This window comes from Takifugu flavidus, chromosome 4 (genome assembly GCF_003711565.1).
Source record: "Takifugu flavidus isolate HTHZ2018 chromosome 4, ASM371156v2, whole genome shotgun sequence".
Taxonomy (NCBI): Eukaryota; Metazoa; Chordata; class Actinopteri; order Tetraodontiformes; family Tetraodontidae; genus Takifugu; species Takifugu flavidus.
In genome coordinates, this window is record NC_079523.1 from 8,952,700 (window position 1) to 8,969,367 (window position 16,668).

General features: G+C 48.0%; 1 protein-coding gene across 4 annotated transcripts in view; it reads right to left on the reverse strand.

Moving 5' to 3' along the window:
- sema3fa (sema domain, immunoglobulin domain (Ig), short basic domain, secreted, (semaphorin) 3Fa) overlaps window positions 1-16,668 on the reverse strand; it is a 36,431-nt gene that overhangs the window by 2,103 nt on the left and 17,660 nt on the right. For 3 of the 4 annotated variants that reach the window (XM_057030148.1, XM_057030149.1, XM_057030150.1), the window contains exons 3-18: window positions 14,670-14,830; window positions 14,520-14,582; window positions 12,107-12,226; window positions 11,078-11,164; window positions 10,161-10,254; window positions 9,153-9,272; window positions 7,606-7,745; window positions 6,260-6,374; window positions 2,402-2,471; window positions 1,535-1,679; window positions 1,227-1,449; window positions 992-1,080; window positions 863-904; window positions 522-679; window positions 356-423; window positions 93-226 (exon numbers count right to left, since the gene is read on the reverse strand). In XM_057030148.1, coding sequence (XP_056886128.1) covers window positions 93-226; window positions 356-423; window positions 522-679; window positions 863-904; window positions 992-1,080; window positions 1,227-1,449; window positions 1,535-1,679; window positions 2,402-2,471; window positions 6,260-6,374; window positions 7,606-7,745; window positions 9,153-9,272; window positions 10,161-10,254; window positions 11,078-11,164; window positions 12,107-12,226; window positions 14,520-14,582; window positions 14,670-14,830 — 1,829 coding nt within the window. The remainder of the gene's footprint in view (window positions 1-92; window positions 227-355; window positions 424-521; window positions 680-862; window positions 905-991; window positions 1,081-1,226; window positions 1,450-1,534; window positions 1,680-2,401; window positions 2,472-6,259; window positions 6,375-7,605; window positions 7,746-9,152; window positions 9,273-10,160; window positions 10,255-11,077; window positions 11,165-12,106; window positions 12,227-14,519; window positions 14,583-14,669; window positions 14,831-16,668) is intronic. The other variant, XM_057030151.1, reaches the window with a different exon arrangement.

A 16,668-nucleotide genomic window follows, 5' to 3' on the forward strand; every position in this document is an offset into this window, starting at 1 on the left:
CGGCGGGAACAGCAGAGGTCAGATTCACAAGCCAGATTCAGCCATCATTCACCCTGAACACGGCCCTCTTTTGAAACGAGGTCCTTGCTCACCTCCTTCCTCCTGTCGCTGTTTTCCTTCTGTAGGTGCCACTTCAGTGACATGTGAGGAGACCTCGCCTGGCACTCCAGGAACGTGGTGCTGCCCTCTACCCCGTACTGAACCGTCTCCAGAGTATTCTTGTTACCTACAGCGCACAGAATAGCAAACATCTGCTCAAGGCGCGCACACAAATACAGAAAACACTTGATCTCTTTCAGAATAAAACACTGAATTATTAAATCGTAAAGGCTATTATGTGAGAGAATGTACTCACTGTTGGAATTGTAACCTCTGCACTGTCGGATCGGGTTGCCGTACTTCACATCCTGCCGTCGACTCCGTCTAGATCGGCAGATCAACAAATAGAAACGTAAGAGAGGCCCTCCCCTTCGCAGACAGATAAAGAACGACACTTTTGTCTGCGTTATTTAAATCCTGACCTCTTTTGGGAGTTGGAATATCTGGAACAGGATTTGCCATCCCAGGCACAGTATGGATCTCTGGCCAGACAGCAGTCGGCACAGGCCTCTCCGTACACGTCACAGCGATGGAGAGCCAGGTGGGTCACGCCCAGGACTGACCCGACGTACAGTTGTTGCTATTAGGATGAACAGAATTTAAAAAAAAACAGTCAATGAAACATTACTGACCACCACTCATCATTTATTTTAACACTGTAGTTTTATAAAATGATCGCAAACAGGATTTAGAACTGTTTGGATGACACGGGCGTTAATGCCACAGGTAGAGACAAAGTGTAGCCACATTAATTCTAACACACCCGTTTGGATGAGATCTTCATGGTGGTGATGGGTGTGGGAACCTGCAGAGGAACGGTGACAGATTCTGTGTTATTTTCATCATCTGCACCACTTAAGAGGAGCAATGAGAGGCGGAGCAGGGGTCAGACCTTGAAAACTTCCACTTCCTCCAACACCAGCTCCTCTGTCTGCAAGTCGTCTCTGGGCAGGACAATAACTTTCTGGACCGTCCCCCGATCTAAGAAACCCAAGAGCGAAACGATCGTCAGCAGTTTGTTCCAGGAAATTTAAAGTTATCCAACTGGACAAGAGCAAGGTGAGAGGATGAATATTTGATAATAGCTTGAATAATAAAAGATATGACAACACTGATCCATCACTAACCTGTGCCCAGGAAGAGCACCTCATAGCTCCCGTCAGCAGCTGTAACCTGGTCCACCGCGATGGTGGTGAACTCATAGTCTACGTTGGTCCTGACCACTAGGGGGCGCTTGTGGACTGGGTAAACCACATTATACATGGTTGGGTGGTTTCTCATGAAGTTGATAACCTCGTCTGGATAATCCTTTGTGGATTTCATGTTTGGGGTGAAAGTGCCCCCAGGACACTATTTAAAAAAAGAGAAAGGGGTCAAAGTTGCAATTATGACTCTGTTTGGATTCTAAACATGGGTTTAAACCTTTTTTACTTACAGTGCCAGGTCGTGGGTAGGGGATCTTCCCAGTGTATGCCACCCACTGATAGTTGGGCCCCTCTTTGTGAGCAAAAGGACCGTTAAAGACCATACGAATGTCAGCCATGGAGTAGACGCACACCGCTGAGCCTTTAAACACAGCTCTGTATAGAAAGCAGAGGATAAACTAAACTCACAGGCGTCCGAGTCCGCTGATGAATCCGCTGCCCTAGACCACTGACTCTGGGCGCGTCGCGACGATCCCCTTTCCTACCCACGTACTCGGCCCGCCACATCGAGGAACCTATTAAGACACCCTCTCCGACGGGCTCGGCCAGAGTCTGACACCGTCTGACACAATGACATACAAACACCCACGTTGTGAGCGCTCAGGCTCCTGCTGCCGGGTGGTGGGTGCACTATGTTTGTACCAGCTGTCATGGGCCTCTATCATTAGCACCACATGTGTTTTTATCAGCTGGACTGAAATGCGCCTGAAGCCTAAAGTGAGGACTGGAACAATCTAAGTATTTGTTTCTCAGATACATTAATCAGGATGTGTTTATTATGCCTCTCCTGTTACTGTGAGCATTCCCCGCACACACGTCAGGCTAATGCTGTTTATCCTGTGACAACCTGCTATCAGATCAGATCTATAAGGGACTCGTGATCCAGTCAGACTCGCTCGTAAATGCGTTTCCCCGGCAGCTGGAACGTTCGCATCCCTGTTTAGTCTTGGCAGCCTGAGACCGATGAGGCATTTCCATATCAGAGAGTTCCGACACCTACAGGCTGCGGGGGAAACGGGTATCAACCGCAGGAGGATTCTGAAGCACAACTTTCCTCCCAACTACAGGAAAAGTGGAGAAAGTTGTCAGTGACTCACCCTGAAACTGAGAAGACGCCGTAGATGACAGGATTCTTTGTGTCTTGAGTTGGCTGAATATATACATCCCCTAAAAAACAAGAGAGTTTTCAGTCAGTGTAATGAGGAGACAAACCCATGAGTGAACTAGTTACATCATGAAGGTTCACTGCCGTGTGATTTAAACCATTACAGCAGTGAACAGGTTGTTCCAGATGACTGATTTGTGAAATCTGAAGTAAAAGCATCGAAATGACACCGGACCCTCCCACATGTCCCCTCTCACGTCAACTGAGCACAATCTGCCCCAACTCAACTTAAAAAGCGAAGGATTTGAGCGCATTTTTAAGGGTATTTTAGTGGGATCCAGACTCAAAAGCTGAGTTCAGCTCAAAACTGTTTATTTTATTCATCGGGCGTGTGTACACCGACGACTACAATATTTAATCTGGAAATTGTGCGGAGCCAAAATTCCCAAGCAGCACAAATCCGCATCACATTCTGTATACAAATATTTCCAAATCAGTATGAGGGAGGCATTGTTATTCATACAAATCATGTTCTACCATAATAAAATAATTGCTGATCAGCCCCACGGAGAACTTGATTCATATTGTGTGATATTAGCATCTGCGTCTCATGATAAATAATGTCGCTGATGCCCTCCACCTGGTTCCAGTTGAGAATATCTGTAATTTTGGGTTGTTTCTTTGGATCTAGGGCTCAAGAGTTCCCCCTGCACTGCGGTCATCAGAGACGCAGTCAGAAACTGAATCCAGAGCTTCGGCTACAGTGCCCAAGTCTCAGCAGGGAATAGAAGCAAAATAAAGTCTTCTGCTGAAACATGATTTTAATAGGAGCCATATGCACCCAGACTCAGGCTGAGGCCGTTTCTGGACCCTCCGTACCTACTGATGGCTTAATGAGCAAAAAGTGCATGAAAAAACAATAAGAAAATAGAAATAAAGTCTGAAGCAGGTTGAGAAGAATAACACTTCATTACAGCAGACTGTACTTTACTGTGCTAACAGCATGCAGGGAAGCAAAAGCAGCTCAAATATCCTATTTTAAATGGTTCTGAAAAGACAAGGACAGTAATTATCTACAGTCAGGGCTCCAAATACAATAATGAGTCTGGAAATAAGTCTGCTGCTTTAACGTCTGAAAGCGCGACAGCAGCAAGACGGACATCTGAAAGAATTTAGAGACGTCTCCTCAGATTAAGCTATCGAATTTCCCCTGGATGAACAGGAGAAACAGCTTGTCAGAAGACAACATTTCAAATCACCAGCATGCGTGTCGATCTGGGGGTGAAGTGGTCCAACACGTGGTTTTAACTGTGTCCCGGTGCTGAGGCTGTGTCAACAACAGAGGCTGGAATTCAAACAAGTCGGGGAAAACATCTCTGACCGTGGAGAAGGCAAACACAGAACAACAAATACTCCTCTCCTCTCCTCTCCTCTCCTCTCTCCTCTCCTCTCCTCTCCTCTCCTCTCCTCTCCTCTCCTCTCCTCCCCTCCCCTCTCCTCTCCTCTCCTCTCCTCTCCTCTCTCCTCTCCTCTCCTCTCCTCTCCTCTCCTCTCCTCTCCTCTCCTCTCTCCTCTCCTCTCTCTCCTCTCCTCTCCTCTCCTCTCCTCTCCTCTCCTCTCCTCCTCTCCTCTCCTCTCCTCTCCTCTCCTCTCCTCTCCTCTCCTCTCCTCTCCTCTCCTCTCCTCTCCTCTCCTCTCCCTTTTCCTTTCCTTAGCCATCATCATTGACAGGCCTCCAGGCTACAGAACACAGAAGTGCATTAACAGAAGGAAAACCAGGAAGAGAACTGGGACAAGATTTGCCTCCCAGATTAGACAGTTTTTGAAATGCAGTCACAGAATCCCATCAGAGACAGAATGCAAAAAGATTTCATAAATGAGCTGCACGTAAATCCATTATGAGTCGATGGAAGAGGAACCTGATAATGAAATAAAGAAGACTAGAAACATGCCTCGAGAACGTAAAAAGAACTCATTTCATTTCCCTCTGCAGACATTTTCTTCTGGCATCTGCATCTCCTCCTCCCTCCTCCCTCCTCCCGTCTTCCCCCCTCCCTCGGCACAGCACCGGCGCTCCTCTCTGCTGCTGCCCTCTGCCTCACCATCTGAACCCACTCCACGTCCTCCCCTGAGAGTCCTCACACATCCACTCCGAAGGCCTCTGCCAGCACCGGCACGACTGGAGACAGAACTCATTTCCACTGGCTGTCTGTGGCTGCGGCAGGGACGACCGCAGAGCTGTGGGATGCTGCACCGCACCTCGGGAGTCACGATGATCTCACCGTGAGTGCACATCGCTGTTGAAACGGCGAGTACAGCTGTGCTGACAGATGAGGGCTCTGCCGCCAACAGCGTGCTCCTAATGCGTAACATACATTTGCAATTTGCCAAGCAGGAATAAGAGAGGCTATAAAATTAGCCACAGCAGGTGATTGAACATGCTGTACAGCCTGCGTGGTGTGTTCAAAACGCGATTTTAATGTTCATTCTGCCACTTTAACTGTACATTTTGTCATTTCAATTGGTCATTAACGTTACATTTTGCTATTTGAATGTACCTTCTGTCATTCTTCCGCAACATAATAATTTCCTTTAGGATTAATTAACCACCAAGTATTCTGCCCTGTTCAAGTTATGACATATCTCCAGGAGTAAGTGGTTCACGATGAATCGGGTATCATCAAAAGAGCAGGTTAAAAACAGGTTAAGATAAAAAAGTGAATTGAAAACATAAATGTTATGATGCCAATGACCAACATAATCTACAATCAACAGCAATCTGGATTTTAGTGACGACATCATCAGTCACAACTTCAGCATTAGTCTTCTTTTTAGGAGAAACTCCAGAGTTGAGACACCGTTCACGACCAGAGGCAGAAATGAGCCTATTAAGACTTTACATCTAATTTGCTGCTGTTCTGCTGTCCATTATATTTGATAATGGCAGCAGAATTAAATCAAAACTCCCTCTGAAGGTCAAGTCCAATCACTCTGTCCCATTTCTTCATTCACTAAGGTTTGAGAACACTTGGGCTATATTAACGATATAAGACTATATTAGAAAATTAAACGGTTCATTTTAGTCCCAATTTACCTGGTTCCGTCTCCAGAAACCGATGGAAAGCGGTGAAAAGCTGGCTGCTCATAACCAGGGATGGTCAAATCCCTCCCTAATCCCGTCAGTCATGTGAGTGATGGACAGGCTCGGGATGATCCACGGGGATTCGCACTGATCCCGGCTGCTCATTACGCGGGTTTCTCCGTACGCACATAAGCTTTTCTATCCATTTTTTTCCTACATGTCCTCTAAAAATGCTCGGGAAGAGCGGCCTTACAGCAAGGACGTCACGCGCAGGAACCATGTTCAAAGCAACAGACATGTCAAGCTTTCCGTGTAGAGGTTGGTGACGCTTTAATCTAAAGCTGCAGCTTCCGTGCTGCACATGCACGATCAGGCGGCTGTAAACGCCGCCCGTCTGCGCCAGGAGAGCTGATCCCAGCACGCCGACTTAACAGGGTAACATCACGGGGAAAATATGCAAAGCAAAAACGGAGGTCAGAGCTCCACAAATAAGCAAGTTGTTGATGCTGAATCAGGCATCAGGAATTCCACGCGCAGAGCCGGGTTTTAAACCGGGCTTACTCTCACCGTCCATCCGCCAGCTCATCGAAACGTGAAACGCGATCTTGCAAAAGCGCCGCGTTGGTTATTTATTTAAAGTTTAGGCAGCAGCCCGGCGAAGAGGCTGGATTTAGAATATCTGGAGATGAAAGGAAGCAGCGCGGAGGTCCCGACAGGGTCAGCGATGGGGGGAGAAGCTCACACAGGGAAACAGTAAATCACACTCACGTAGTTCGTCAAAGTGCGTCTCGATGCCGTCGGCCCCCGGCACCGAGCAGATGAGCCGGGCTTTCAGAAACGTGCTCCATTTGTTAACCAGGCAGCAGTGTCCGCCGTCATCGTTCTGTCGGGAGAAGATGCAGCGGTGAACCGGTCGGTCGGGAAGACAGCGTGAATCCGAGCTTTATGGTGCGACGCATTCAGGGCTGAGATCGCTCAGCTGAGGCTCAAAGTTCAGGCAAATCCCCAAGGTGGGGATTCGAGTCTGGGGGAGCAGGTGGGGAACTGCGACTCAGCACGTTTTACAGAGTCTGAAATGATTTGCAGAGCTAGATTTGGAAATTTCCGTTCTATTTATGGTAACATTTACTTTAAAAGAGGCCTGCTGTCAGCCATCTTTGACTTTCATCTGGAAATTGGAGGGATTTAATGACAGATTTGAAATCTGGGTGCCTGAAGGAATATTTATGTTGGAAATATGGAATAAATTCCTGTTTTTGTGAGTCATCTGTTCACACTTTGAATGATTCATAGGTTGTTGCAACAGTTTACGAGGTTGAAACATTTATACCCTGACTTAAATATATCAACACCAATCGGATGGGTTGCAAAAAAAAAAAGGACTTTGTGATACCTACAAAATAAAACCTGACTCTTTTTCATCACACACACTTCTAGCGCAACAGTAGTGAGATTTTTAACTGGAAAATAAGTAGATCAATCACGGATTACTTTAGTCCTTTAGGCATCATTCATCATTTATGTGTTCAGAAAAAAGTAATTACCTTAGCTGGAACTTTGTGTTTTAGTAGCTATTTGGCTAAATGTTACCATGGAAACAGTTCAACAGTGAGGGTTAAACAGTGAACTGCTTTAGCATTAGCATGTAGCATAGTTGTGAGTTGACTGGCTGAAGTGGGTTTAAGCACAAACACACTTTTCAGCATAATCTGGGTGGGGGCGCGATAACCTCCGGGATTGTTTGGGAAGTTTTAGACTTGCGCCATTGTTTGTCCATCTCGAGTGGAAAACAGCACCACAGGCCACAGCGCTTTGGTGGAGGGTAAACAGTTGAAGGTTTGCATGCATGTGCATGAGCACACAGAGATGAGCTCAAACGCTTCAAAACAACAATAACAGAATAGTTTCCAGCAAGCAAACGGCGCAGACTGTTGTTTGTGACTGGTTTGGATTAAACTCCAGCGTTTACTGACGATCGCGGGGGAACTTCCTTTATGGGTCTCTTGGAGAGCGTTAGCAACAGGCAACAGGCTGTAACTAACCATGATGGGGACGTCTGCCCCTTTGAGCTGGGATGAACAACGTGAGCTTTGCTGACTGGTGTGATAACTCACCAGGCAGATCCGCCCTATCCTGGACTGGGTCATGGGACTCTGGCCCATCTCGGAGGCCTTCTCCCGGAAGAAGAAGTAGAGTTTGTCATCATTCTTTTCAGCGCTGTCTGGGATGAGGTGTGCGTGGACAAACGTGGGATCTGTGAAGAAGAGGGGCGGCGTGAGCATTAGCAGCTTTTCCTTTTGCTTTTTAAATGACAGGGCTTATTTAAAAGAACATAAAATGGACATTTTCCCATTGACAATCTCCAACAGGTCTCCAGAAAGGTCATATACATTCTGTGTTCCCATTCCTTTAATCCTTTAGAATATACATTTACGCAGATTCTTCAAGTCTGTCAAATGAGAAATGGAGAGGTTTTGGAGGATGTAATCGTTCCGCCAAAAAAAGCCCCTTCGAAAAGTTCAGCTAAATCTCAAGTAATGTGAGAAAGCAGCGGTCGGGCCAAGACATATTAAATGGATCTCTTCCAAGTTTTCCTTCCAGTCTTTCCTGAAGCGTATTCTTCTCCATAAAGATTACAAATATGGAAAATGTCTGCTTAATCTGTCTAACTCGAACGGATGAAACCTGATTAATTCCGACTAAATTTAACCCAGGCTTGAAGGATATCGACCCCCCCTCCTCAATGACTTTATATTAATGGCAGGAGGAGAAATGACTATAACATAAGCTATAGCTTTTGGACAAAAATGAAGCATTAGGCTCTGTCCTGCACCTGAGAGCAGTATATCACGAGGAAAACTAAGGAGTTATATTTAATGGAGTCGAGTGAAGTCATTTTTCTTAGCTCATGTTGGCCTCTCAGGGGTAAAACACAAACTTCCTGTGATGACAAGGAGTCCACAGTTACGCAAATGTTTTGTCGCTGTAACTCTTGGAGGTTTAAGGTTACGAGCCTATGGGGTGCGCCGAGTATGACTCGCACGATGACATAAATAATGGCAGTCCTGGGGGCTCAGGACAGTGTCCACCCCTTCGATTCTTCCCAGAGACAACTGTCAGTACGGCATCACGGCGCAGTTCCATTGGCTGACTTACTGGGTCACCGCTGGGCCTGCAACAAAGAGCATCCCCCCCACCCCCACCCCCTGCTGTTACTGTGCAGGGTCCCAAATGAGGACAGACCCAAACTAGATGGGGGGAGAAGAACGGGGGAGGGAGAAATTAGGTAACCAGGAACTGCATTGGGCGGGAAGGAACTATGAGAGATTCCACATGGCTGATTAGCAGGACTCAGGTGTCTCGATTCAGCGCGCCATTACCAGGGGACTGTTGTCAGGGCAACAGGGTCAGAGGAAAATCTGGGAGACGGGGGCGGCGAGGGAGGCCATTATCGACTTGGCAACATCAACCGCGAGCACCCAGTCAGGATTTAGAAAGGCGTGAACATCACGGTTCATTAGAGAGGCTACTCTGAGTCAACAGCAACATCCTGCTGTCTTCCAGGGCGCCACACTCCTGCGCTGGCTGGGAAATAAGGCGAGACTTTACGATAACTTCGGAGGGTAAAGTTGAATCAGCGTAAGGTGAGCGGGGAGTTTACCATTCAGCCATCTGGAGTTGTACTGGTCGGTCCTCATGGCCGTCTTCTGTCCCAGGGTTCTGAAGATAGCCGAGTCTGTCCCCATGAAATCAATGTAGACCCCCGCGTACAGCTCTCCATCTGTCAGGCACAGAGGGAACAACCGAGGCTGTCACATCGGCGGTGTCACGGCCCGGCGCAAAGGTTTCAGGTTAAATTAAAGGAACGTGTCTGGATGGGTCCTCCAGAGGACAAAACCCGGATTAGTGGCCGGACCAGCAGCTGTGTTTGTTGGTTTATCCTCTGCGTGGAGAATGAAATACTTCAGCCTTTCAGGCTCTCATCGAGCAGAGTGCAAATGTCATGTTTGGATTCAACCGATTGGCCTCATAATTCAATTACCGTCATATTTATGACACACTCATCAGCCTGATCCGAGCGGACAGATGGAATTACGGCTCTGAGGTTACGGGTCATCACCAAACCATCCCGCCTGTTGGGAAAATTTAGGGATGTTTTGAATGTGTCATCGCTGAGAATCCAGGGGGAAATTCCAGCTCCCTCTGTTTATCCCCGATGTGGAATGTGAGCACTTTGTCAATTATGTAAGTCAACCTGCAGCTGATTTTGCGGCGTTTTACCGTTTTGATCGGGTCAACGGAGCCGAATTGACGCCAAAGAGCACGGTGTCAGTGTCTATTGCTCCCACACACGTGCGCGCTCGCAGGCACGCGTGTTCACACCGGGCATGAGGTCACCGAGGATCTAAAGGATGTCCGACCTGACAAGCAGAGACCACCCACTGACATGACAGGACCAAACCCCTCCACTGACTGAGAGGCAGAAATAATCAGCCAAAAATGGCCAAAAAGCTGCTTAACTAATGAGAGGATTTACTGATGCTTCAACAGTCGGAATAAAAAGAAGAAAATCAGACTGAATAGGATAAAATTCCCCAAAAGGACACACAGATGCACTTTTTGTTGAATGATTTTCGCGGCATAACACGCTACAAAAAATAAGACTTACTGATCAAAGCAGAGACGCTGTTGAGCTTGGGGTCAAAAGGACATTTTCCCTTCCCGGAATCCACTTTACCGGGTTCCAGTCGGAAAATGTATTCCTAAAATGGTACAGAGATCAAAAACCATCATCAACGACTGTCGCGATTTGGCTTCTCATTTATTAAGCCGCCTTGGCGTGCGGGAGACGGCGCTTTGATTTCTGCCCGCAAAGACGTTAAGAAGGGCGGAAGTTGATCAGTTTAGGGAAGGATAAAGGCGTCAAGGTGCGAGCTGTGACCCTGCTGAGGGGAACAAAAAGCACACAAAGCCAGTTATCTGTGAGTGGTGCAGCAAAATTGCTGAGAGCAATCCAGAATTCATCCAGCATGCGTCTGATGTCAGGTGCTCAAACAGGAATTCATTATTCCAGAGTGCAGAAGGACATCTGGAACATCTGTTTCAACACTACATAAAGTTTAGTCAGGTACTTAAATGCTGGCGAGGCTCGTAACCATCCTTTCCTATTGAAAAAGCAGCACGGCAAGTACGGCATCTAATTATTTTCAGGGGCGAAGTGCTGCCATCGGGAGGGCTTATAATCGTCCCGTCTTTCCTCGCTGCTTTTTGGGAAGCAGCTTTTTAATATCGGAATATTTTACTGTGGAGGAAAAAAAAGCAGAACAACCCTGTTCTGACTATATGATAGTGAAATATGTTCACAGGGCCTTTAATGTTCCGCTGGCATGGGAATAAAACATTTTCAAAGCATTCTTTTTTTTTCTCCTGGTGTGATTTTTAGGTTTGCCAAAAATGCTCTTTTTTATGCTCTAAGAAAAACTTTGTCTGCAGTCCCGAGATCTGTGAAAACACGGACTGACATTTAAAAAGTACTCCAGGTGGGCACCAGGCTTAACAGCCGGAATAAATCTCCCTCCAGCCCACCTTGGCCTCCAAAGACTCTGTAGCGCTGTGGTCTGCTGCTCGACTTGTTCTGCCTCCAGACTGGGACGCGTGCAGATAGTGGAAGCCCTAAAACAGAGACATGGCACAGTCGGCCATCTCGTTATTAAATCTGATCAGTGGGAAGAGAGCAAATTTAAACCATGTGACCACGACTTGAACAGAGGACAAAAATAGCAGGGGAAGAGACGAGCCGCTGCAGGCGGACAGTTGGAATGAAAAGTGCGGCGGAGAGCCCGGTGGGCGACATTCATCACTGAGCAAACGTGGGACGGGACGCAGTGTCATGCAAACACAGCTGCCCAGGTCATGCATAAACCACGCAGGGATGGGAAAGCAAACAGGAAATGTGACACGGCCGACGAGGGAAAATGGTGCGAAATAATTCCCAAACAATCGGCTTCTGTTTACGCGGAAAGGAAATCTTTAGAGAGTGAAGTTGGGGGTGGGGAGCCAGAAGACAAGAGGTGGAACGACCTTTAAAATGAAATCTGAACCGTTTCATTTCAACCGTGAGACTAAACAGGCGAGCGCGTACGAGGGTGCGCGGACGATACCCACACAGGCAGCTGCTGCGGCCTGTGCGGGGCAGGGAGACGGATGGAGGAAGGGGCAGAGGGAGGGCTGAGCTACAAGGCTGATGATGGATGAGAGGCTCCATCAGTAATGATGGCTTTTCAGAGGCTTTCACTCAGGAAGAGGAGGCCGGGCGACAGGCAGGGCTGTGCACAACGGGGTTTTGGGGGGCGGGGTGGTTGGAGCATTGGTGGGTATTTCTAGGTATTTGCTACAAGCCTTTCAGGACTAATTCCAGGGCTATGAGGAAGTCAGCGCAGACTGAGGCTATCAGACCGTGAAACGGCACGAATTGACGAAAGGGAAGAGGCGAGGAAAGCCGAAACCGAAGCCGAGCGGAGAATCTGAGATGGGAGGGGCCGATTTGGTCCTGAGAAGAGGAAGAGAGCGAGGGTCACCGTGTCTCCACAGCTGCGCAGCCCCATCTTTGGTTACCTGTGACCTGCGTCCTCGGTCCACGTAGGTGCAGATGGGGTTGTAGGCGCCCGTCCCACACACATACAGGTGGGTCCGGTTCCACGGCTCGATCAGACGGATGAAGTTTCCGCATTCCCCCTGAGGGAGGGCATGACAAAACCCGACAGGATTAGACACTCGGAAGCAAGAAAACAATCGCCGTCATGTTGGAAGTGGAAAAAGAGCTGGATGATACACAGTATAATGCAGCACTGGTGGCTGGCTTAGCGGTGTTTGACAGCTCCTCAGAGTGTCAGAAAAAAAGGTTCCCAAACACCAGAAAAGCGTGCAGATGAGGACCGAAACCAACGGCGCATCCGGGCTGTGCAGCGTGTGTTCCGTGAGAAGGCGACAGCCAAAAACCATTTTGGGCAAACCAAACAAGACGGCTTTGAACCAAAGAGGGCTTTTTTCTTTTTTAAATGACGCCTTTTTTTTTTCTCTTCAGAGGACGTGAAATTTTCCATGTGCCTCTCAACACATTCTGGAGCAGACACAGAAGAGTTGCTACTGGTGAAAAAAGGGCTTTTTAATCTGTTTTTTTTTTTTAGACCAGCTGCCTAACCCCCCCCCCCCCCTCCAACTGCAGAAATGCACAGGCCGGTGATATCTGTTCCGATTTGTCTGTCAAGTTGGCTCGTGGTGACAGCTGGCGAGAAATAAAGGACGTACAGAGCACAAAAAAAAGATTATTTGCAAGATTGGTGGGGGGTGGGGGTGGGGGGCAGATCTGGCAGATCTTAGCAACACGACAGATGCACAAGTCAGAGGTTTGAGAGGACGTGTTTGCGTGTGGGTGTGTGTGCTCACGCGTGTGGGCCTGTGTGTATTATTCAACGGGCAGTTGTGCTCCCCCACACAGAGCGCAGCGGGGATGATTGCCTTTGACCCCCCCTGCATGAACCGACATCCCCTCTGAATTGCTCCGGAATTGTCTTCATCTGTCATCCCCTAAAGAGAAGCCGTAGATTACCGGGGGTGTCTCCCGGTAGCCAATTCGATTTCCTTGTTCCAGCGGTGAAATTTCTGACGCGCGCACGTACACACAGCAGCGAAATCCTACGGAGGCCAGTAGAGCAAAGCCGGAGGCACCGAGATGGGGGGGTCACTGAACACGCATAAATGAACATTCCAGTTGGATAAACAGCAGCCTGAGCTCCCAACCAGCAGGGGAGAGCGAGGTTATTAGCCATCAACGGCACCTCGCAGCACTCACCACTAACTCTGTGCCTGTGTGTGTGTGTGTGTGTGTGTGTGTGTGTGTGTGTGTGTGTGTGTGTGTGTGTGTGTGTGTGTGTGCAGAGGAGGTGGGGGGTCACTAGAATAAAAAGAGCAGGGTTTGAAATGAATTTCAATGCCGACTTTCCTTCATCGTGGGGGCTGTGCTTCCATGTCTGGATGATAGTCACACTTCAGTCCTTCCAGAGGAACAGTTCAGGGTTTTTTTTGTCGGGAATATTTTCAACGCATCGCTGAGGACGGCGTGTTGAGCCTTCCGACTTCCCGTTGGATCTTAATTGGTGGCAGCTGTGTGCAATCAGTAATCAGGCAGCCCAACAGTAAGTCACACCCTGGACGGGGCTACAGAATGACCCCGCTGACTGCCAGATCCCAGTGCCCGTAGTGGTTTTGCACCAGATTGAATGATGTTTAAACGGGCTGCAGGTCAAAGAGGACAACTTTATCAGCGAGGGCATTAAGTGCCCCGTCGGCCCTGCATTTGGTCTCCGGGATTGGAAGACGGCTCTGGAATTCCCAGACAAAGACAAAAGACGCAGGACTGCATTTCAGAACCATCGCTGATTAGCCCACAGAGGCGGCAAGGACCTTTTAATCAAACTATGCGTATCTGGGTTTGCCTCAATAAGAGTAGATGAGCATATTGTGTCCACAAGCCCATCTTAAATTGGGAAGAGAACATTTCCATGGAAGTGTTGAAACGTGTTGGCAAAAGTCACTGCAAGGTCTCACTAGAATACAGTTGCAACAGTGCGTTGGACTATGATGATGATGATGATGATGATGATGATGATGCGGCCGCAAGTTCAGAGGAACTCAACATGACTAACGGAACACAGGATAACGAACACCTGCGCTGCAGAAGGTTTCATTTATGTGGAGTTCAGAGGAAGCCGTGGGTCATATCTGCAGGATATGACATCAGTGGTGCACATGCTGCCTTCAAAGACAGAGAATTCTTGAGAAACAAGAGAAAATAATACAGAGACTGTGATCAACTAGACTCAGCAATCTTATTTTACAGTTACCATAAAACTGGACCTAGATATACGGTTTTGTTTGGCAGGAACTGTTGTGAGACCACAAAAATAATGACAATAGGAGCAACTAATTCTTGCGATACCCTTTTTTTCCCCCCACTTCAAATACTTACATTGGTGTCTTTCCCCGAGTGGACGCATTCGGTCTTCCTCTGGGAGGCGACAGGCCAGTGGATCTGACGGGGAGAGAGCGAGACAGCAGCTGACACGTGTGCCGCGTTTGCGGGGCTCAATTACTGCTGTTTGCGTGGGAGGTTTCTCACTATGAGCGGATCCTTATTGATGTCGTTCAGATCCAGCGAGAGGATGTAATCTTTGCTGCCCACATACATGCGATCGTGGTCCTCGTCCATGCGGAGGATCCGATAGTCGGTGGAGTTCAGCAGAAAGGAGAAGTGGTGAGCCGTGCCAGTGGACTTTAACTCTGGAAAGAAGGAAAGAAAATGGAAATAAGTAGAGTTCGAGCTCAGGCGGTGGAAGAACAACTGAAGTCGGGAATGGCAAACCCCAGACGTGGCCACGAGAGACGTGTGTAGGCTTTTTGGCACAGAAAGGCTCTTCGGTGTGCTAAAGTTCTTTCATTCATTTCTGTACAACAGCAGCGTTATTAGCCTGATTTATTTCACCAAACCGCATCCAAATAGGCAGATATAAGAAATGACGCTTTAAAATCTCAGCCCCAGTCTCATATGAAATTCCCCTCAGAAGTTATTTACTTTTTCTTTTCTTTCTTGCGTTCAGTCAATTACGTCCTAAATTTATGGAGCTCCGGCGAGGCTGAATCTGGTCACGGCAGGTTAGAAGGAGGCTTAAAAGAGTCAGAATAGGACAACAGGATGGAGAAGAGGAATGTGTTGAGCACATGTGCTATTTTACAATCATTCTCACAGTAGCAGCATGTGAAATCACACAGTGCATCTTCAGAGTGTGTGTGTGTGTGTGTGTATTCTGTACTTGCCACATATTGAGTACCAAAATATCCATTATGCTAGGAACGTCCCCACAAATTTAAAAGACGGTTAGGGTAAGGTTAGTCAGGACGGTGATGGGTAGGGAGCTGGTTAATGCACTATAGCTGTGAGAATCAAAAGGATAGAAATACGAGAATGTGTGTTTGCGAGTGTGTGTCTTTCGGTTACACTCCGGGTGTGAGGGGACCTAAGTGGAGCTCTGGTGCACAGAAAGCAGCTTTTTCATCCAGTCCTCTCATTACCTCTCAAGCTGTTAGAGCATCTGATAGGAGGTGTCTCTCTTTTCCCCTTTCACATTAGCGTTGGGAAAGCGGAGCTTGAGAAAGTTGAGCCCTCACTTGTGGCCCTCTGTTGGCGGAGTGTTTCTCACATAGAGGTCCTTTTCAGGGTCCACTTCAGCCAGGGTGCACAATCCGATCCACTGTTCTTTCCGCCCGTGCTGAGGCCAACCCTGGAGCGGGAAAAAGCTCTGATTTTAGAGCAGATTCCCGCACGCAGGAGGAAGGAAAAGGCTTCGGCACGCCACTGGAAATTAAAGACAGCGTGATTCTCTGCACCTGCACGGCTCATCTGGAGATCCTGACACAAAGCCTCTGACACAGAGCTGGTGCAAAATACTGCCGTCACGGTGCAGCATCCCAGCCGCGGGAGGGCAGAGTTAGTAAATACGGACAGACAAGGCTGTCAGGCTGCTCCCACTCTACGAGGGAATTAAAGACGGCCCAGACTTTTACTGGGATCATCCAACAGAGGCATGAACTACAGCTGATGATTTAGAGAACTCCCCACGGATTTCTGGTGCTTTTCACATTGTTATTCTCCATCCCAGCGGGTTGCAAGGACCGTTTCTTTTGTAAATCCACTGGCCCCAGTTAAAGAAGTCCTCAGCCAGGATCGCGTATTTTCGGGCCCAAGGGCAGTAAAGTAGGACACGAGTGAAGGTGGTGACAGCAACAAGACGATAAATCACAATCTCACACTCACACTCACACTCACACACAGACGCAGACACACACACACACACATACACACACCCACGAGGCAAGTCTGAGGCTGTTTTTCTATCTTTGTTTCTCAACTAAACACTTTTAAATGATGGCGCAGCTTCCAGACGCCTCCAGCTGACATCTCACATTTATCACGTCGGTGCTCAGACCAGAAAAACACACACACACACACACACACACACACACACACACACACATACAGATAACCTGCGTTGTCGTCCGGCAACATCTATCAAAACAAATTATCGCTTATCAGCAATTGACTTCGAGAGCCTGACAGCCTG